The 23,940-nt window shown below is 37.0% G+C and overlaps 1 protein-coding gene across 2 annotated transcripts in view; it reads left to right on the top strand.

Moving 5' to 3' along the window:
• The first annotated feature begins 17,055 nt into the window (after positions 1-17,055).
• Positions 17,056-23,940, top strand: part of LOC107721377 (proline-rich membrane anchor 1-like) — a 24,528-nt gene continuing 17,643 nt past the window's right edge. Inside the window, exons 1-2 of one of the 2 annotated variants that reach the window (XM_016529364.1) lie at positions 17,056-17,673; positions 18,729-18,879. In XM_016529364.1, coding sequence (XP_016384850.1) covers positions 17,593-17,673; positions 18,729-18,879 — 232 coding nt within the window. In that variant the 5' untranslated portion in view covers positions 17,056-17,592. Of the gene's footprint in view, positions 17,855-18,728; positions 18,880-23,940 lie in introns of both variants that reach the window. The other variant, XM_016529363.1, reaches the window with a different exon arrangement.

Below are 23,940 nucleotides of genomic sequence, written 5' to 3'. Positions count from 1 at the left end.
ACTTAAGAACATTAAAAATGTAGTACTTTCTTGTACTCAAGTAAATCTTTGAATTACTTTTACTTGAGTAAACGTAAGAAAGTAATAGATTTCTAATATAATTAAGTATTAAATGATATTTAATATGAAACGTAGTGCAGTAAAAAGTACAATATAATGCTTTGGAATGTTGCGAAGTAAAATGTTCTAAAGAAAAACACTCTGATAAAGTACAGACACTTGAAAAGTACTTTTACAGCAAAGTAAAAACACTTCACTACTGTCCGCCTCTGACTGTAATAATGAGGCTGTTCACATGTACACTTTGTAATGTTTTCCCAAAATGTATGCTGAACCATTTGAAATGCCAGGAAAAGAGATTCAATTCAGTGAATACAATATTGGTTAAAGGGGTTTATAAAGAATATCTCTTTGGATTTGAGACTTTAGTCTTTGCAACTTTACAGATCTTCTTTATGCACCAAGAGCTTGTAACACTCTAAAGAGAAAGGAAAAAATGAAATCGCATCATATGACCCCTTTAATATTAATTTCAGCATTTACTAATACATTATTAAAATCAAATTTGTCTTTGTTAATAGTATTTAATGGACCTGAGCTATAGAAATACAAATGTATTGCTCTGTCAGTGTTCGTTAATACATTAACTAATGTTAACTAATGGGACCTTATTCTACACAGTGTTACCCAAATATGTGTTTAATTTATTTTGTTTACTCATGCCTGCTAAGGGGAATATTAATCGGCATTTCATATATTTAGATGAGCAAGAATTTTTTTTTTTTCCAGCAAAATGGATATAAATAAAATGCCCTGTATCTTTTTTTCAGCATAGTAGCATAGGCTTGGAGATCTAGACATGAGACTCAATTAGTCCCTAAAATAAGTTTCTAAGTGTAGGGACATTCGGATACATTCATTTTCCAAAGACTGCAGAGAGTGACCCTGGTCTCAAGCACTTTAGAATCCCCATTGTTTGTTTATTTTTCCAGAACAGCAGGAATGCTGAGATTCAGCCTCACTGTGGTAACATGAATTTATTTCTGTTCTAACATTGTTTAAATAAGTTTCCTTAAATCTTTATAAAGGAAACAAGATACATTCCTAGTCTTAAGAAATGTATAACAAAATAACCTGAACATCTGGTCTGTTTTGCTGTTATATTATCATTTTTCACCCTCATTTTAAAATCATAACCCTGTGCTGTGAACTGGAAATTAACAAACTAAACTATAGTGATGCTTTTACATTTTAATATCAGCATGATAGCAGAAAGCTATTGTTGCGATATATCTTTTCCTCTAATTTATCAACTGAGTACTTCTGCAGCGAAACACTTTATTGCTGTTTTACTGTTTAAGTTTAAGAAGTAATCAAATGCCAGCAGTTAAATGGTACTCTCATATGTCTACTGTAGTATTGTCTGATTGATTCTACTGAGTTGGTTCATCTTAAACAGTCCTTTCTCTCATGAGCGTGCAGCCCTGGAAAGTCTGATTTATTCTAGTGAATCGGTTCCTGATAAAAGGTCCTCTCTCCCACATGTAGCAATAGAAAGTCTAATTCATTCTAGTGAATCGGTTCATCCTAAATGGCCAGTTCACTCACATTGCTTTGAAAAGTCTGGTTCATTCAATGATTCATTTAAATGAATGGATTAACAAAATGATTCACCAATTCGAGTCCCAGATGTTTTTGTTGTGGTAAGCGCAGACCTGTTCAAATTTAATACTGTAACACTAATTGTTGTTAAATGAGCAAACATATACTTCTGATTAACTTACAGGCCTAAATTTGACAATTTTATTGTTTAGTAATTATGAAAATATTACCCCCTTTGATGTAATTTGCTACTTTTTGTCAGTATCTTGTAATGCAGCTAACTACTTCTTCAAAGCAGCAGCTTGACTGTAGTTTAACTACTTCAATTATGATTAGCTTGTTCCCCTGGGTCAAATTCAATAGTGCGTCACTCATCCCAGTGTCTCCAGTTAGAAGATTTTTTTTTTTTAAATCCAGTATAGTGAAGCTCAAAACGACCCACAGTGAAATGGAACAAGCAGACCCCCCAAGTACTGTGAGACCTGCAGCTAATTGTTCCAGAGAAACTAAATGGTTATTTTGTTAGTCTCTTTTGATTATGGAAAGTCAAGCAGAGTTTTATTATCATTATCAAAAGGAAATTATCCATCGTTAACCCACTGTTTCCTGTTGCTTTTCAGATAGTGTTCAAATATTAAAAATGTGACAACTGATGCTATATATAATTAATTTTAGAAAGATTTAATAATGTGCACCTGATCTGTATACTGAAAATAAAACAGATTTATGCTCCTTCCTTTTCTGGCATGCTGCAGCTGATCTCTCAAAGATTAACATGTAAATAGCAGCAATACTGTCTCTAGAGCAAACATTGTTTCCTGATATTCCCACAACTCGGGACAGAATGTTCTTTCCCTCCTGCTCACAGCTAAATAAGACTGTGCTGGTGTCTGCTCTGCTTCAGCATATCTGTTTAATAAAGAAGAATTATGAGTGAAAGGACTGGATTTATTTGATTTCTGTGCATTCATGCATTACAAAACATGAAATAAGTTCTCAGGCATGTAAATGGACAGTGATTAGGTTTAAATGTTACCACAGAGCTTAAAACACACACAGTGCCTTAAGGCGAGGATAAGCAAGATAGAAGATACGTGACCACAGTCGCGCGTGTGTGTGTGTGTGTGTGCATGAGAAATAAGTGAGCTCTGGGTGAATTGGTCTCTGGGGGTGTGTGTGTGTTTGCATTTGCTTGCTGTGAGGATGTACACAGTTAAGGTGTCATAAGGCTCATGCTTTCCCACACTGTGGGAAATTTAAATTTAATTGAATTTTCATATTTATTTATTTTTTGTTTATGCCTTGGCGAGACCCTTTTCACCCTGTTTTTGTTTATATATTGTACTTATCAGTGAAAACAACAACATTTTAAAATGATTTGAAATGACAAACACCTAACAAAGCTGAAGTAGTAATTATGAGCAGAAAAAGATTGAAAAAGAAAAAAATAGTAAGTAAAATTAATTCATGCATTAACGCAAAAGCATTATTTAATAATTTTGGCAGTGTTCCCTCAAAAACTGGGTTGCATAATTTCAGATCAATGAGTTCTAAGATCAATCAGTTCCAAAAGCAACTACAAAACCTAAGCTAACTGAGAGAAAACAAGTTCCTAAAAAAGACTGAATTCAGTTTTTGGTAATAATATAGCATAATGAGAAATTCATAAACAATTTTTTTGCAGGCTGGTTATTTTTGAATGGGAACACCACAAGTGTAACAAGGTGGGAAAAATCTTTTTTTTTTTTTTTTTTTTTTTTTTTTTTTTTTTTTTTTTTTTTTTACAGAGAAGTTGTTATAACCTGTGAGAGCAAGGTCAGTATGTTTAAGTCCAATGCTATAACATAACGGGAAAATGAAAATCTCTCCTGGGTCAAAATGACTGGAACACAACATAAGGTTAAGTATACTGAAAACTCCAGCACACAGAAGCCAATTACATCAAGTGCACTGATTCAGTGCTCTCTTGTGGTGTAAGACTGGTAGTGAATGAAACTATATACACAGAACTTTTAAAGTAAGATTTTATAGTAAATCTGCAGTTATTTTTAATAGTGAACTACATAAAATATAAAAAAACATGTTAATATAAACATTAAAATATATAAATCAATGTTTATATATTTTAAGAAACATAAATTCAGAAACATACAATGGCTGTTTTATAAGAATCTTTTAAGATGACACCAAATAAATAAGTAAATAAATAAATATACAAACATTTAAAAGGGTACTAAACTCTTTTTCCTTGTACTAACTTAATTCTTCTCAGGCTAAAACTAGGAAGTCTAAGCTAGAATGTGATGAAATGAAACTTTCTGAAAAAAAAAGGAGTTTCAAAAATGCATAAAATAATATTTAAAAAGATCATTTGAAGAATGTTTTAAAGAATAGGTCTCTAGATTAGATTACTTTTTTGTCTTTCCATTTACATGTCTTGAAAAGCAGCACCGTTTTTTTAAACACTGTGTCCAGTAACGGCAGTTTTTAAAAAACAAAACATCATGAAAAATTCATGCTGCACACACAGCGAGACAGGCATAGCCCTAAATGAACTGCATTCTGCATTTAGGGGCTTCCCCAAACAAGCCACTATCACATCCGAGTGGCAGATTATTAATAGCACAGAGGGCACAGAATAAATAGGATGTAACCCTGACCAACCCAGAACACAGCGCCATCAGACCGTAGTCTGAGTGCCCCGTCTTAATACAGCACCTCTAAATTTAGCCAGATGAATAATGCATCAAATCGTTTTTACTGTAGGCCTCTACTTTCAAAATAAAACCTAAAAATAGTCATCTAAAAGTTTAATAAATATAGACACAAATCTAAGATATGACCAGTACGAAAATAAGTGAGGACAGGTTTTTTTTTTAACACAATCTCCTCCTTTTGTGTTATTCCCATCTTGTCTTCTTCTGTGCATTACATACTTTTGTTTCTTATAATTTAGTGTCAGCATGAAGACGTAGAAGGAAAAAAAAATCATTGCTGAAACTGCATTGCCATTATCACAGCTTCACAAGAGAGATAAATGCTATTATCAACACTGAACTCATTGCTTGGTTTGCTAAAGGCTGTACGTCGCTTTGTGATATGAAAAAGCTGACAAATCAAATCTATTCAAAGAGGCTTCGAAATTACAGAATCATCTGTTCTTCATGTTGGAAATGTTAAACAGCCTCGGTGGTCAACATAAATCAGCATAAAGACAGCAAAAGGGGCAAAGTATGATATTTTAAAGGTACACAGATCATCTTTAGCATTTGAGAGATGACTTGGTGTTTCAATGCCCCCAGCAGATGGAGCCTTTGTGTAAAAGACAGCAGTGCCATTTCTCTAACGTGTTCAAGGCTTAACCACAATGTCACTACAGGATGGTGTGTTATTTTTGGATCAACAGCTTTTGTTTGGCAATTACTTTCTGCTTAATGAGAACATCTGTTAAAGAGCACCTATTTTGCCAGAGCTGCATTTATGCAGTGACCCTGTGACTTGCAGAAACAAAACTATTGTCCTATTTCTGAGAATGAATTAGGAAAAAGATTTATGATTTAAGATAATGTTAATGTTAATGCTGCTTAGATTGTGATTCTTAAAAAAAGCAAATGGCAACATGTGCATTTAATATTCACTAATATTCAGACAAACGACTGTGAGTGTGACACTGCTTTTCTACAACAGCTGAATGCAGCAAAAGTTAATATTGAGTAATTCAGACACAATATTATAATGTATTTTTGCTACACAAATGAAAGCAAAGTCCAAACAATGTTAACAAAAAGAGCAACATTATAGAAGAGCAACATTATAGTTGTGAAATAGTGGTGTTTCGTCCTTGAATGAATCCATTTTTGAAAGAATCAATGAATTATTCAAGGATTCACTTGAATTATTTTTTGGAAAGAATCAGTTGAGGGAATAATTCAAGGATTCACTCACAATGAGTCTCGTTCATAAATTAACAAGTGCACTATTTCATGAGGTGGCCATTTGTAGTGGTGTCCAAAACGATAGACATTTTCAAGTGCACTCATTCAGTCCCATAATTATGGTGGACCAGTTGGGCACAACATAATGAACGAAAATCTCCACAACACAATGAAATCTTGTTTCTGTTGTGTTGTGCTAATTTTGTTTTGTTGTGGCTTGTTTCTATTGTGTTGTGCAAATTTAGTTGTGTTGCGATTTGTTTCCGTTGTGGTGCAGCTTGTTTCCATTGTGTTGCAGCTTGTTTCCGTTGTGTTGTGCTAATTTCGTTGTGTTGTGGAGATTTCGTTTTGTTGTGCACTACTGGTCCACCGTACATAATGCACCTCAATAGTGAGTATACTGTACAACTGATGTATACACAACAGCCACTAGAGAACAGAATATGCATTGTGCTAAATGAATTCCCTCGCAGCACTTCCGGCACACTTAATTCGCTCACTCGTTTTCATTTACTTATTCAGTGGACTTTTTAATGAAGTAATGGATTAGTAAATCTGGGTTACGTTTTCCGATACAGCAAGTATTTTTTTTTTTTTACGAATTGGTTGATTGAATGATTCGTGGATTCACTCAAAAAATACAAGAATAGCTTGTTGTAATCCTTATTTGTACATCGCTTTGAATAAAAACATTTGCTAATTTAACAAATGTAAATGTAACGTTTTGTTCCTGAATGAATGCGTTTTGAATCAGTTATTCAATGACTCAAATGAAAAGACTTATAAAACTGTGTTTCTGAATGAATCATTTGAGTGAATGAATGATTGACTGATAAAGACAGTCACTTTACTGTAACAATGCTGTAACAATACTGTAACAATGCATAAAGAGTCACTGAAAAATGCCCACCATTAATGTCTTGAATGCGCAAACACAAATAAACAGAGTGGTACAAACAGTAAAAGTGCTGTTAGACTGTTATATTCAGCACTCATGGAATGCTACTTAACGAATCAGATTTGAAGACCGGAAGTAACAGTTGTATAATGCTGTGTTGTTGATGGGCATACGTTCAAAAAGCATTCAAATCATGTGTGCAATCACGTTTGGTAGGCTACATTACATTTCAAGGCTGAGTTCAGTCAATGGCTCTGCCTGACTGGGGTGCTATAGACTGAATCAAAATGACAAACGAGGAATGAAAACTCAGCTTAATTAGATCAAAGACAGCTGGGGATTTTATGCATTCACAATTTTTACTGTTTGGAAATGTCAGATTTCTGCATGCATAAGTAACTATGAAAAGGCTGAATAGGTGAATGCCGGATTGTGGCTGCATTAAGAAAGCCTGACAGAATCCACTTATCATGTTGGAAACATAAGATCATCTGATATTTCAGTCATATACTTATCTCAGTTGTAGCTTTTGGTTGTTAAATCGTAGACATTCTATAGGAGTATATTTCATTATTTCATCAATTTCAAGACATTTGAAACCCCCATATATTTATATATTTTAATGTATAGTATTTCAACCTCATTTATGTGCAGTATCTGCTGGTGACAGCACTTGAGATGATCAGTGATTTAATGCGATGACTTGATGGTGAGTGAGACCAGAAAAAACATGACTATAGGACAAAGTGCCCTTCATGTTAGAAGAGGAACTGACTCCTACCATTAGGATTTGGGACTGATTCAGTTAGACTAGATAAAATCTGTGGTCAGATTACACATTACTGGAATATTTAATTAGCCTGCCAGCATTCATGTGTAGTTTACCAACATGTTCGCTTATTTGTAAAAATCAATTAGCTTCATAATCAAACTATTTTTGAAGGATTCTAGGCTTAGCTGCGTCTCATTAACTCAAGCTCAGATTTGAAACATCTAGTGTTGTGCATTCATTTGTAACTGAGTGCCAAATTTAGTGCAAAAACATTAAGCCTCACTGTCCCAAGATTTAATGTATCCGTGCTGTTCAAACATTTTATTTAATTGATTTTCTTTCACAAAGGATTTATTTAAAATGCAGCTAACAATACACATACTTATGGAAAGCATGTTCTTTTGTCTAGTGCCTAGATCTCATTTTGTATGGGAACAATGTGTACAATAAACCTGACAGTGCTGCTAGAACATTTACTTAACCTTATACCATGAATCAAAGCTAATAGCAAGTATGTAAACCTCTGAGTTGGCAAGCACCATTCTAGACCACCATGTGATGGATGCAAAGATCTGCAGTGGCATCTGCCAGCCATCAGCACTGCTCTGGGTCATTGACTCTGAGTTGTTGTTGACCTGTTGAATTTCTATGTCAGATAAATGCTGTTCTTTTGAACCGCCTATTTATCAAAAAATCATTTTTTTAATTACTTTTTTCAACATTGATAATAATAACAAATGTTACCAAATTTTGATGGTTCATGTGACACTAAAGAATGGCTGCTGAAAATTCAGCTTTGTGATCACAGGAAATAAGAAAATATTGTACATAATTTCCCCCCACACAACACACAAATCAAATAAATGCAGTCAGGGTGAACATAAGAGACTTCTTTCAAAAACATTTAAAAATCTTACAAACCCCGAACTTGCAAAGATGCACAGTGGACAGGATTTAACGTTGAAAGTGGTGACCCCCCTCTGGAGGACACTGCATGATTCATGCCCCGTTATCCACAACCAACTGTGCCGCTGTGATGAGGTAAATCAGTGACATAATTTACCCTGCCAGATGCACCTGGCAGCAGAAACCCACTCACTGTCCACTGTTCGCACCACAATCAGGAGTTCTCTCTGTCCTCCCCAGGTTTCCCGACTCCTCTCACAGCTGGGTCTGAGTTCTCAGAAAACATTACATTATGACTCTCGGCAAAGGTGTTTTGCTGACATTTAAAATAATTTCTCTCATCTAGTAAAAAGATCATTGATACTAACTGATAACTGTGCAGTGAAAGCAAGTCTGATGCAAGAATAAAACATAGATGCATTTGTAGAATGTACGATGTGAAGATGGCTGTGGAAAAATTCCACAACTTCTTTGATCATGCTAAAGGCCTGTTCACATCAAAGACGTTAACTAGAATGATAAGTGTAATATAAAGTTTTGAAGGGATATTTCGCACAAAAATGAAAAATCTGTTATCATTTACTCACCCTCAAGTTGTTCTAAACCTGTATGAGTGTCTTTCTCCTGTGGAGCACAAAAGTAGATATTTTTAAGAATGTTGGTAAACAAATGGTTGACGGTAGCCATTGACTTTCATAGTATGGAAAAATACCATGGAAGTCAATGGCTACCATTAACTATGGTCTAATTTTTCCAAATACAATCACTTTCAATCACTTTTATTGTTCCATTGCCACTGATCCCTCACATTAAATGTTGCTATATATGATCAAAGCTGGTCACAATCCATGATCCACTTGAGATGCTGCTCATCAGATCCTTATACAAGGGCTTTGGGCTGGTAACATCCATCCTGCCAGTCACAAGGGAAATAAGAAATAATTTTATTGGTCATTCTATAAATAACCATACACAACACAATATTAATAATATATCTGCAACCTTTCATCATATAATCACCCTCATGTTGTTCCAAACCTGTATCTTTGTTATGTACAGTAGAAGATATTTTGAAGAATGTTTCAGCTGTTTTTGCCAGATCAATTAAAATCAATGGTTGGACAACATTGGACCCCATTGACTTTCATTGTATAAACAAAAATGTTTCAAAATATCTTCTTTTGTGTTCCACAGAAGAAGAAAAAGCATACTCAATGAAAATTTTCTAGTATTTAGGGTGGTAACCAAGAAATTGTGAAATGAGAATATCATTTAAGAACTGCTTCTGAATCACTAAAACTTCTTTGTGCTGGAATTTCATTTGAAAGTTAAACGATACCTAGCTAATGTCTGACAGACAAAAGGTGAAACGAGGTGCTCTTGGCTATCGAAGTTCAATTATTCAAACTGAAATAGAAGCTCAGTTACAAAGAGGGGCCCTCAGTCCCACAGCTGTGGATCTATGTCTATTACCATCACATTCATTTTGCTCTCTTTCATCATGCAGGCCATGCTGGAGCCTGGGCGTTAATAATGGCTGAGCTAACAATGCATCCATCGTTTCAAAGGCCCATACCTGTAGATAATAAATGAAAAGAAGTCATTAATCCATTCAAAGGAACACAAGGACACAGACTGATATCTCAGGCCCTAATTGATGTATCAAAAACAAACTGCATGATGACACTAACACATAAGATTGCACCACGTTGTTCATGTTAATTTTTGCTATTGATGTTGACCGGCTAGTTTTCAGGAAAATAAGCATCTCCCCTCTGCAGATTTGCGATACCATACACAGCGTATCCATCTGTAATGTGGTGTTTTGGGTTGTGTTTCTTGTTCATGTTTTCATGTCTTTTATTTTGGAGTTTATCATGGTCCCTGTCAGTGTCATGCTTCCCTCGGATTATGTTTGGATTTCACCTGTAAATAAACTGCACTTGGGTTCTTCACTACACTTGCCTTCAGTGGACTGGATTCGTTACACCATCTCTGGAAGGTCTTTGGACTAAAGCCCTGTTTGATCTTTTGCCATGGTCTGACATTTGATACTGTGACATTTTTCAAAGAAAAAATAGATTTGACCAAGGCTATTGTCACATTTGAGTCCTCTTTAAAAGAACCAAACTGAGACCCCTTTAAAGGGATAATTCACTCAAAAATGAAAGTTCTGTCATTACTCATTATTTACATACCCTCATGTCATTTAAATTTATTTAAATAAATTTACTTTATGCATTTTCCTTCACTTGCAAAAGACAAAAGAATAGGTAACACTTTATTTTAAGGTCCAATTCACGCTATTAATTAACTATTAACTATGACATTTGCCTCAATAAACTCCTAATTACTGCTTAGTAAGGTATTGTTATTTGTAGGCATTGGGTAGGAATAGGGATGTATAGAATATATGCTTTATAAGTACTACATAGCCAATATGCTAGTACAGGGGTTCTCAAACCTCTCCATGAAGTACCCCCAGCACTGCACGTTTTGTATGTCTCCCTATATCTGACACACCCACTTCAGGTCTTGCAGTCTCCACTAATGAGCTGATGATTTGAATCAGTTGTGATAGATGAGGGAGACATACAAAATGTGCAGGGCTGGGTGTACTCCAGGACAGGTTTGAGAACCACTGTGCTAGTAATATGCATGCTAATAAGCAACTAGTTAATAGTGAGATTTATACTAAAATCTTTATACTAAAATGTTACCAAAGAACACATTTTGAAGAATTGTTCAACTGATTTTGTTCATGTTGGACATCATTAACTTTAATTGTATGGATGCAAAAAGCACAGAGATGCTTTTCAAAATATCTTCAAGAAAGTCATACAGGTTTGGAATGACAGTAGGGTGAGCAAATGATGACAGAATTTTTATTTTTGGGTGAACTATCTCTTTATATAGACATCACATTATTTTGGGAGAGCCAGATGAAAATAAAGCAAAAAGAAACATAAAGAAATGGAAATGAGGCCCCCGGCGTGTGTGTGTGTCCTTTACAGTGGGTTATTTTTGTACATTCTGACATATCAACTCATTGTATTTTACTGACAACTCACCTCCCTCACTCCCCTATAATCGTTCCATTTGTTCTCTGGACTGACCTGTGCTGTTGAGCCAGGCGATGATGATACATCAGAATGGCAAGGACAAAGGTCAGGTCAGCAATTCATCACACCAGACTCCATCATTCCTGACGTGCTACTCCAAAATAGAACAATTATAAACAAGACAAAAACAACCTCCCCAGATCATGTCTAAGTTTTATCCATTTGACACCCGTTTATTTAGAATAAAGCCAATCATTTTTAAATAAATGGCTTAAACAATATGTTTTACTGTCACTTTTGACACATTTAATGCATCCTTGTTTAATAAAAGTATTAATCACTTATTATTAGCCATCTTTCAGACAACCAAAAATGTCCAGGTGTAATGTTCCTGGACAAAAGCTGGCAGATGCCATGACTACATCACCTAGTTCCACATCGACGACCAGTCAATATGAACCATGTTTGCTGACACAATAATTTGCTTGCAAGCAGAACATATATAGATACATTTCAAGATATTATGCTATATGTTGTACCAGACATAGGAAAAACCCTACAGAATTGCACAATTACACCACTGTATAAACATTAAGGTATGACTTTAGTTTAAGTCATGAGGTGTTAATGGTCCAGTCAAGCATTTCATTTCTGTGTAAAAGTAATGACTCTGTAATTTGCATGTCAGTTCAACTCAGAACGCCTACAGTTTATTTCTGTTCGTGCTGCCGTAAGATCTAATTCATGGACATCTACGGTACTTATAGCAATTTCAAGACCAGGACTTCACCATGTTTGGAAAATACTTAAACTCTGTTTTCGGACATGACGCAAAGATCAACGGAGGTGAATGCAAAGACGTATATGATGCAATACCTCTTAATGATAATGCTAATGCTAAAAGCTTTTCACTTGTGTCCTGTTATCTGTAAAGTGCCATTAGCTATCTTTCGCAGTAGAGAGTGAAGCATCCTTCAGCAATGGCACTTAAAGCTGTTTTCAGCTTAGATTTAAAAGTTACATTGACAGTTAGAAGAGAGATGAACTGGCTCATGAAAAAGGTAAAAGACCATTAATCACAGAGCAAATATTCGGTGGCTATAAGCCTAATGAAAATATAGGCTACTACTCTCTCAGAAGCTATCTCAGCTCATTCACAAAGGACAACAAGTATTCCATACGACAAAAAGCACCATAAGTCTGTATTGTGCAGAAGTTGCATTGACTCTATATAGTACACAAGTTGCACTGACAAATTTGATAGTGCTTCTTTTGGTGCTTGACACTGCTTGCATGAACAGGCACTGCATAATTATGCTGCTCAAAATGATTAAAATAATAAAAATAAAAAATTTGACATAAATTGCTTTACATTTACTTAAAGTAGTTTATATTGTTTAAAATGTTATATAATATTCATAGTTTATTTTAAAAAGACTTTTAAAAAAGTATTTAAAAAGGCTCAGGTGGTACAGCTGTCCATTTTAAATGCTCGAGTAAAAAAATGACTCTGGCAAAGCTACATGTTGCACAGGAAAGCAAATCATTATCCATTATATCACAGCACAGACTTTTCTGTAGACATGCTCTGTAGTGATTTACTTTAGGGATTGCATGAGCTTGCAGAGGCTTTTGGTAGCACTACGTCTATCCTGTCAGAAAGTGCAATGGGCTCCCTGGGAGCTGAGGGATACCTTGCTGGATTTGCTTCTCTGCTGCTGGCCACTCAGGCTCTTCCTCTCAGATCGATTTACTGTTGAAGCACAGGCCTTAAATCACAGCACCATGGCTGTGCTGACTCTACTCCACTTCACTCCTTGACCTGGGGCGGAAAAAACTCAGCAAGAAACGAACGGCTGTCACAACATCATCTATCACCACCGCTCCCTCCATCTCAGGACACAGTCTACCCATGCAACCCCCCAGGACTCGTGCAAGGTTGGGCACTGTGCTTCAGCTGCATTATATCCAAGTGCTCTCCACAGAGCATTACATCATGGAGAGACCACGCAAGCACAAAGAAATGTTCTGCAACATGTTATTAGAGCTGACATGGAGTAATGCAGTGGTGTGGAAGTCTTACCTGAAAGACAAGAGTAAGAGGTAGGCTGTTATTGTTTGATTCATCTAAAGGCCACAATCTTTTACACACAAGTTATTTATCCGTATACATGGATTTTTACATCAAACATTGTGATGAAACAAATGACTGAAGTGTACAGTGCTTTAATCCAGGTCATATCATTCAGACCTGTAGATCATTTGTTTGTGTTTGTGAAGCAGTAAGTAATCAGACAATGCTGCTTTTACCAAAAGGATTTCCCATTATGAATTATGATACAGGTTGGTTTGTTGATCTTTTGGGTCGGACTGCTTACTCATCATCATAAGCAAACATGTTCGTTTTCAGTCAGGCTGAGTTGAGATCACCTCCTTCAGGCAATCTCGCACTGAGCATTTTGGTGCGGATTCGAGTGCAAGTATGCATTCATATATGCCAAACAAACTGAACTATGGGAGAAAACATGCCAGGTTGTAAAACAAACTCTCTAACTGAGCCAGGTGTAAAGCCTGGCACTGAAAATGACAATGTAGAATGGATACAAATAAATTAACGTTTTACAGAATAATCGATTATAGGCCAAAACATTCTCAGAGCTCAAGTATATGTTGTATTCTCAGCATTACTACAAAGGGTGCTATACTGGGAATTAGCGTAATGTCTTTATTTACAGTCACTTTTCTTTTCTGGTCAGCTACTGTCAAGATGGAGCAACAGTTAGAAGAGAATCTTCTAAGTCAATATTTTTTAGCAACTTATCTGAATAATTACATATTCAGTTAAAAGTATGCATGAAGTAAAATTTGTGTTCGACTTTAGCGGTTCATGGCAAGTCGACAACTAAATTATAACATGCTGACTTTTTGTAGCGTTCTGAATGTTAATTGTGCATAATGAAAGAACATAATCATGTGGCTTATCATCAATAATGTTTTCAAGCACACTTTTGAATTGCTTAATTTTTCATAGTATAGTATTTCTGCATGAGTGACCAATTCTATTTAGAAATGAAGATAATTGCAAATGTACTTATGAATGACTGTAGCTTTGCAAGATGGTCCTCATTTTAATTACTTTTCAGAAGACGGATAGAACCACATTATTTCTTAGAATTAAACATGAACATTTTGTCGTTGACAACAGCAAAGGCTTTAACCATTATCACTTTCATTGTGAAAGTCAATTTTGGCTTTTCAAAACTCTGATTAAATTATTGGATTATTGATTGAGTGACAAGCAAAATCTAGCTACAATACAATTTGTCTACAAATATTTGTCAAAACATGCACATGAGATATAAATTAAGAAGGCAATGGCCTCTGAGAGACCAAAAGAAAACTAGCCTACTTTAGGTTTGCTACCTCAAAATATGAATATATGAGATTAAAATATTAAAATACTATCTCTTGTGGTGCCTTTTGTCTTCAAGCTGTAAAGACCCCAAAAATAGGCTAAAGACTGAGTGTTTAAAGTTTTAGTTATGATCAGTTTATATTGTGTTATGCTAACATCTTGTTTGAGTACACCTATGTAATTTCCAAAGTATTAAATCCCAGAGGTCTTTTTGATCTCTTTTATAGCAAGACCATTGACATACTGTCTACCAAGAACATTCAGGTGGTCTGCAAAACTACTTTATTGCCATGAAGCTGGCGCCAACTCGAGACAGAACTATAGGGTTGTTAAGGTGCAACGTTCCCTCAATCCTTATTGAATCTGCCAAAGAGAATACCCACTGCAGCCAGTTTGATTCACAATTCAATTCCATCTTCAGCAGAAAAAAAGCCCAGAATAGACTAGTGGTTTCTTTAGGTGAGGAAGAATAAATAAAGAATTCAAGTCCGGGAGATAAGGAACACAAATTGAAAAGATGGAGAGGAAGGAAAAGAAGCAGCGTGAGCTCATCTTGATTGAACACGGGCCTAATGGCCTGGACTCAATTGGATGAACAATCGGACAGATCTACCTTAATGTACACAGAGCCATCAATCTCTTTTTTAACTAGATTACAGCACCCTTTAGGGTTGGTCAGCAGGCAGGGGAGAGGACTGCTGCAGACCAAGCAGGACTTCCTGGCATCAAGCTGTAGGATCAGCTATTGTCTGAATACAGCCCTCCCTGTTCGGCGACCCCTCTTCCTATTTCTAATCTACTCTGCAGTACGCCATGTCTCAACTAATGAAATGGCATTAACTTGGACTAGAGCCTATCACTAAAACCAAGCACTCACATTGATTCCATATTGACTAAATTTGTCCAGCACTCAGGAGAACGCATGTATGGTGCCTGCATTTCTAGATGCTTTGCACTGGTTTTCAGATCTTTTATGAAAAGTAAACCCAGGGAGGTGGGTTTTAATATGAAGTATTGACTAAATAATATTTTAAATTACCATAATTACTTTCAGATTGTTAGATAAAGGTGTGTTTAAACTGCACTAAATAATCCTGGTGGTGTTTACCAAGGGAATAAATCAAAATATCGTCCGGTTCATATTTAAGAGCCAATGAATGATCGCTGTAATTAAACAGAAGCAACACATTGGAGACATGGTGTCTGAGGTGCTGGCAGACTCTGACTCAGTCCATAAAACAAGACCTATAAATTAAGATTCAATTTATTCTGGGTGGAATTTATTGCTTTGGTGATTTAGTGGAGCAACCTCATTTAGGATGATCACATCAGAGGGCTTCTCAGTCTAATTAAATCTGAAGAAGGAGGGGGTATTAGTGCAAAAGTGTAAGCTGTCACCACGCACTCTAGTTTGGTAGAGGAAGAGGTGGGAGAAGGAATTAAACTTAAATCATATTTCAGATTACAAAAAAGATCTTGCCGATAACGTGTCTATATATAACCAACATTCGTCATGCCTTTCTGTTTCTATTTAAATCCTTACTAGGTATATGGACCTTAAGCAGGGTTGATGCCATATTTTAAATTTTCATGAATGAAAAAGCCTACAAGGGACAGACACATTGTCTGTTCAATACTGTCCTTTATAAAATACGTTACTGTCTTTAATGTACAGTACTGTCCATAAACGTATATATGGTAAAATAGGCTAATAATAATATATAGCCTACATAGTAATATAATATAATAACATTGTTTATACATACATATATATGATTGGCATTCAGGTACAAAATACACCATTCCCACTGAGCAATAGTCTTGTTTTTCCAGTTGTATATGAGCAGAAAATATACATAAATGAAAATGCACATATAAAGGTAAACAAACAGAAGTGTTTTTGAATAGTATGTTGTATTGCCTCCATGATCTAAAGCTTCAAACACGAAAACTTAAAAACTGAATATGTAATATCATTAAGCACACAGCTTTAAACTGGACTAAACTGTAGTTTTAGCACTAGTGCACTATGTTTTGTAATGTAATAATTAGAAAATACCCACGTTTTTGATCCATCAACCAATAATCATCATTCACACACAAACCCAACTGGACTAGAACTGTTTATAGACCTGCACTTCCTGTTCGAGATTTTACTGCACTTTGCTCCAGTACTTTAGCACTTTTACTGCCAGTTACAATTGCTTTATTTTGGCATTCCATGTCCTATTTCACAATTAGACTAACTACGCATTTGGATCATTTATTGAAGTCTCTTTTTTAAAAATTATTTTCCTGCTGTTAATCAAATCCCATGTGGATGGTAATACATCCACAGAAAACGGCCTTTAATTTACCACGCAAGCTAAAATTAAAATTCTGCCACCTAAACAAAAGCTGTGGATGGCAAACTGCCCCCCTCCCCCTCGGCTCTCTCCTTCACTGCCTCATGTGCTCTGTGTCTGTCTGCTCTGCAGAGTACATTCAACTCGCCCCGAATACACGCTCACTGTCTGACGCCGTGACCTAACCTAAGGGTCCTCGTTAAATACATCGCTTTATCTCAGTCCGGAAGCGATAGAAAACGTGTGACTACGTCGCTAATGTAAATGGATAGCACATTAATAATAGTGCGTTATCTTTGCGCGCGTCTCTCACTGGACGCTTTCACGTCAGGTGGTGCTGTCCAAGTAATGAAGAGGTGAATCCCCAGTCTACAGTTTTGGTACCTACTTGAGCACCGGCGTTCGAGTCAACCGAGTCAGCGTGGGTTCTTCGTGGCGTTTTCAGTGTCAGTAACTAAACTGACATCTTCTTATCATGCCTGGCAAGAAATGAATCCTGATTCAGCGCTCGGTTCACACAGAATCGCGCGCGGAGAGAACTTTGCTTTGGAACTCTTGTGCGGTGGAAACGGCACGCGCCACGGCAGCGCGCGGAGGATCAACAACTTTCCTCAGAAGCAGCGCTAGCGTCCTTCCTATGTCGCTTCAAACCCTTCCATGTCACCAATTATTGTTGCTTTAATTGGACGAGAATGTTTCAGAGACCGTGTCTGCTCAAACTCGGGGAAAACATCGTTGGTAAGCCTTGAGAAGCGGATAATAAATGACTTTTATGCGCCTCAGACTCGCGTCCTCGCCAGGTGGACTGTGAAGAGACAGAAGAGGAATGTTTATCCGAAATTTATTGCCGCTCAGTTTGGGTTTTTTGCCGTTTTTGTTAAGTCACTGTTTTCTCTCACTGTTTTTTCCGTTATTTCAGGTAAGTTGGACTGAGCAGTTCAGTCGTTTATAATAATTCGTTGTCAGGTTCAATAACTGAGCGTCGCGGATGCGCACGTGCATAACGGTCACTGTGTGATTCTCTACTGCGCTGAAATGTATGAACATATCTAGTTATTTAGATATCTACTTATGTATTTGTATACCTATGCACTGTCAGATACAGTTGGCAACTATAAAATCATAAATGGCATTTATATATATTTTTTGTTTAATCAGTATGTTTAGATTTAGATAGCACTTTGATGCACTTAAAGTAAAATATCCATGGACATTTGTGTAATATTTTGACCTTACACATCTAGTATTTCTACAATAGTAGTATTTACAACTAGTCTAGTGCACTAGTATGCACTACATTTTATTTAAAGTGCATCCCCTCCTCTTGGTTCCAGCACCAGCTAAAGTCATAGATACTGAACACTGTTCAGTTCTGGAGAGATGGCTTTTAGTCCTTTACTACTGTCCCCCGTGGCAACAGCGCTCACAAGACTAGGAGAAGTGTTTCCTGGATGGCCTATTAGGGGGTGGCAGTGTCAGGGTTCACCCCTCGTTACTCCCACTCTTCTGGGGGTCTGAGGCTCTGCGGTGTGGGTGGGTGCTCTCTTTGAGAGACCTCAGCCTCCACACACCCTTCAGTCTCCACTTTAGTGGGAGGGAGCTCCCATTCGCCTGCATGCGGAGAGAAAATACGAGAGAGTGCTTGTGTTGTTATGATGTTCTCTTCATTGTAAATTCTTAGGGCTATTGCGAAAAATCTCATTTTACTATTGAAGTTTTTGCTGTGCTATACATGGCATGATGATGAAAGTGACAAAAACTAAATCTAAGTTGTGCTCTGTTCTTCTCCCTAGTTTGCGAGAGGGGAGCTCCAGAAATCATGCTCCCGAACCACAGTGGCACCGCTGGAAGGGAGCTGCCAGTTGCCATGCCAGTGTAGGCCCTACCCACCGTTACCCCCTCCACCCCCTCCTCCACCACCCCCGAGGCTCCTGGCTCCAACTGGTGAGTAGTGCTACCCTCTAATGTCTCTGCAGTCTTACTTCATTGTTTTCAGTCACATGACTGGCACAGCGACCTGGAGGGCTGAACATCCATAGAACTGCAGCCCAGGCCTGTCAATTTTCCATCTGTTTCAAGCTACAAATATTTAGACCACCTCTCAAAAGTAGAAAAACAAAGGTATATGAACAAACTGCAAGCTTTAGGCACTTGATATATATGATATATATGTATATGACATTACCTACCATGGTATTTCAATCACCAAAACAGCAGGACATTCTAAAATACTTATTAACATGGCTCAAAAGAGAATCAAAATTCTGTTCTCATTTACTCACCCTCATGTCATTCAAAACCTGTATGACTGACTTTCTTCTGTTGAAAGAATGTTTGTATTGAAACAATTTCGGTTATGACTGATTTGGCCATTGTATAAACAAAGCTGCTTGGTTTGACAGTGTGTGAGTAGTGGTCTGTACATCACTACGTTATTGACAATGGACCTTTTTATGCTCACTTTATTTTGCCTAGATTCGCTAATGTGACCGCACCTTAAGAAAGTGATATTAAAAGTATAAAGTGATATTCAGTATAAAATTTATTTATGAGGCCTACTATATTCAGGCGAGCAGATGAGCTCAGAATGTGAATGCAATGTGCATGTTAAGCATTTTCTTTCTATAATGGTTTTCTATGGGAAAACGCTGAACATAAAACTTTGTGTGTTGGTTCATATTCTGGGTCCATCTGCTTGCCTGTACATAGTATGTTTTATTAATAAGGAGTATATTAAGTTTGGTCCTCCAATATCACTGTCTAAAGCCACATTAAATATTTTCTTTAAATGGTTTTCTATTTTGAATTTGGCATGTTGCATTTATATTCTGGGTGCATCTGCTTGCCTGTAAATAGTGGGCATCATCAATAACATGTATGCTACTTAATATCACTGTCTTAGTACATTAGCACTTAGTACAAACTGGCTGGCAGTGGAAGAAAGCTTTGTTTTGCCCTTCAGGTGGGCATTCCCATAAGGCTGTGACGTCACGTGAAAACTATGAATAGCAGTTGGTTCATAACATTGGCAAATGTTGACCTCTGCAAATGTTTTAAATCGAACACAGTTTCAAAGCTCAAAAGCATTTCTCTGCATCACCTCAGAGAGCTGTTCCTGTACCTTTCTGTGCGTCAAACATAAATCTTGCGATCTAGGATTTCCTCTAACAAGTGTGATTTTATCTCAGTGCCATGTTGTCAGAATCTGCAGTGAGTTCAATCCCCCAAAATAAATGCATTGGCTGTGGCTGCACGCTTTGCCAGAAAGACAGGCGAGTTCATTTAATCTGATTTTGTCCCTGTCTATTTGAAGGTATCTTATAAGCAGTTTAATAGATTGCCCTTCTTGCTGAAACAATTTTCATTTCCTGACACCTCCTGTTTTGAGAAATGGACATGGCCGGAAACTATGTTGCTGTTCGCAATTGACACAAAGCTCAATCCCCTTCATTACAGGAGGTGGACATTTTAGATTTGTCATCAGGGGTCCCTGTCAGGCGCTGATGAAAGCCAGATCAATGAGGCCTCAGCATTGAAAGGGTTGTGAAATCAATCTGCCTCTGGAGTTTTAGCCTTCTGCTTTAAAGGCACAATATGTAAGATTTTTTAATTAAAATATCCAAAAACCACTAGAACAGTGTTATATATTTTGCTGACTTGTGTACTTACATTATCCCAAATGTTTCGAAGAATGTTTAAATCCAGAGAAATAAGCAATTTTAACTAGTGACACGGACCGTGTCCATAGTGTCATTGTGTCGCCTGCCAATGACTTCATAACCCGTCGATTTCCGGTTTTGTTTTGTAGAAAACATGGATACACCATGAATACGCGCCCTCTAGTGGCGAAAATTACATATTGTGCCTTTAAGCCGAGTAATGCACTCTCACAACAACTACTCTCACAACAACGGCAAGCTCTTGGGAAAAAAACATTTGTAAGAATTTGACAAATACATTAGTATGTGCCTTGCATCAATACCTGCCTCATGCATACATGCTTGCTACATCTTCAGATATGAAGCAAACAAAATCAATACTTTGCATGAACAGCCTGAGAGGCTTTAATATTATGTTTTCATATTGTGACATGAAATGTTTTGAGGGCGAAATGCAACATAGCTATTAACAACAGCGTGTGCGCTGAGGATTTAACTGTAAAAGGCGGTTTTTGATAAGTAACCAATTGAAGGCTTGTGACAGGCTTTGCCTTTAGGGGCGAAATGGCTTTAACATTAGCTTATTAAAATTATTCATGAGGAAGTTGCGTTTAATGAGGACTCCCACACCTGTCGTTATTGAAGCAGCGATAAAAGGTTTAAACTGAGGAATGTATTAGTTGCGGATTCAGAGGGCCTGACTGCAAAAAAAAGCGCTACCGCCCTAAACCTAATAGTAGGATTAAAATGCAAGTTTGACTTTGGCTGAATATCAGGAGCATCCTGCTGGATAAACAGATTCATAAAGTAGTAATTGACATTACAACGAACTAAAAAAAAACAGATTCATACCAATAAAGCAATAAGATATTTTTTAAGCAGCTTATTTATTACACATCCTCTTCTCCAGCTCGTCCAGGCCAATTATTGTCCACAATGGATAATGTCATGCTGTATTGCTTTCTATTGTATTATCTTCATTATAAACCACATTGGAGCAGACACATAGTACTGATTGAACCCAGAATATTACCGAAGTGTACACATTTTATCTCGAGATTAGTCTGAATCTATTTTTAGCAGAACTGCTGAGGATGTAGATGAGGGGAAGTAGATTAGATGGAATTGCTCCTGGGCTCTTGGAAAAGTACACATTCTTTTAAGCCCAAAAAAGGGCATGCGTGGCAGTCAGAAACACATGGCTAACTCTGCTAACCTCACGGAGGTGTTCAGAGACACTAGGATTGCCATTGTGACAAATTCTAGTAACCTAAAAGCACTGAGAGCCCATCTTCGCAGGCTTTTCGCTTAAGGTGCGAAGAATTTTATATTATTTTTATGGTGCTAACCTATGTGTCAATCAAAATGTTGTTTGCAGTGGCAGTAGTGGTCGCAAGAAGGAAAGTGGAATTTCCTCTATTTTTACATTACCCTTGTCATGATATAACACACACACTTAAAGGTAATCTGTATAACATTATTTTAAATGAAATGAAAAATATAAAATATGTAATTTTAAATCTGCCATTTAGTGGTTATTTGACATAACATGAAAATAATCTTCATTTTGCTTTCTTGGTTTTGTATCTTTAGACCCTTCAATCATATATCTAGTACATATCTTCAGATTAATGGTTTGTTTTGACTGTTTTCTATCACTAATAAAGCTACTCTACTCATAAACAATTACATATAGGCCTACTTTACTGAACTAGTTGTTTTGTGGAACGTGATATTATTCCTTAATCTAGGCAGAAAGTTGCTGCCTAAAAACAACAGGATAACACGGAGTGCTTTGAAATGGCATGTACTTCTCTCCTCTTGTCAGGCGTTCTCCCTCCGGGCCTGTCAGCTTGACTCCCCCTCCTGACAATCAAAGTAAAGAAGAGAAAAAGCAAAGCTAATGTCTCCCTGTCCAGAGGGCTGTTTTGTCTTGCAAGTGTATCTGCCTGTTTATGCTAATTCAAAGCATGTCAACATTCATTAAACATTTCAGCGTCTTAGGAAGTAATTAAGTGTAGCCAAATCAAAAACACATTGTGACACAAAACACAAATAAAGCAAAACAAATTTGTCTTTCCGTATCTTCCCATCAGGCGAAACCACGGCAGGTGATGACACATTTCTGAGATACCAGGCAATGTTTTTGCTTGTACACTGTGACCAATTGCAGAATATTTTCCCTCTTATCACACTTCTGAATTATTCAAATGTGTGCAAGTAGGATAGCTTGCTATAGGGAAATTTGCTGTGTCAGAAGTGTAAAATTGTCCTGCACAGTGAAAAGGCAGTCAGTGGCTCTGCTTTTATAAAGTGCTACATTATATAACAATGTATGAAAATAGGTGGATGATCGAGGATCCCACAGTTAAAGATTGGCACACTTAAATGATAGTGACCATGCAATGCTAACATGGTCACTCACAATGAACTATTATAGTGTCTTGTTTTGTTTTATTTCTCAGTGAATTGGGTGAGGTGTGTGTATAGCAGGGTTCCTCAATTAGTTTTCACCGAGGGCCGAATTCTGCCAATAATACCTGCCATGCAAATCAACTGTTCCTGCACATTCCCAGACTGGATCTCTTCTCTCCACTTTCCCTAATTGCAGATTCAATTATTAGATTTGTCAGTATTAATATTTTTATGCTCCGATTTTTTGGGGGGGATCAAACTGTAACACCGTGTGTCCCAGACACGACGCGATAAAAAGTATCTTTTCCATGTAGTTTTTGTCCTAACCATGTGCAACAGCGACACGTGACAATAAGCGACATGGGATTCTATTTTTATTGCGTCACGCCGCTCGCGTCCGGTGTAGACACGATGTAAGTTAATGTAGCTTTCTGATGCTGCGTTTGAATTTTCATGCCACATTATTTGAAATGAGTGCGGGCCAAACTTCTTTCTCTCACGGGCCGGATGTGGCCCGCGGGCCGCCTATTGAGGAACCCTGGTGTATAGTATACACTGTTACCGAATTTTGGCTCTGTGTTCACAGAATAACCTTCTATTTTGACAAATATACTTCAGAATAAAGCCACTTACTTTATACATTTTAGTGTTTCTAAGTGTGGATTAAAGAAGCTGGTCAACCTGGCGCGATTTAAACTTTTTGTTTTCATTTTAGGTATCAGATCTTTCATTCTATTGTTGTTCAAATATATTTCCAAACACTGAAGGAAATTTAAAGCTACACTCTAAAAAATGCTGGGTTAAAAAGGGACAAACCCAGCTATTGGGTTGTTTTGACCCAGCAGTTGGGTTGTTTGGAACCCAACCGCTGGGTCAAAACAACCCAACCGCTGGGTCAAAACAACCCAACCGCTGGGTCAAAACAACCCAA

Source organism: Sinocyclocheilus rhinocerous, unplaced genomic scaffold, assembly GCF_001515625.1.
Source record: "Sinocyclocheilus rhinocerous isolate Xijiao unplaced genomic scaffold, SAMN03320098_v1.1 scaffold271, whole genome shotgun sequence".
NCBI lineage: Eukaryota > Metazoa > Chordata > Actinopteri > Cypriniformes > Cyprinidae > Sinocyclocheilus > Sinocyclocheilus rhinocerous.
Note: the sequence above shows the minus strand (reverse complement) of the source record. Positions and strands in the feature narration are given on the sequence as shown.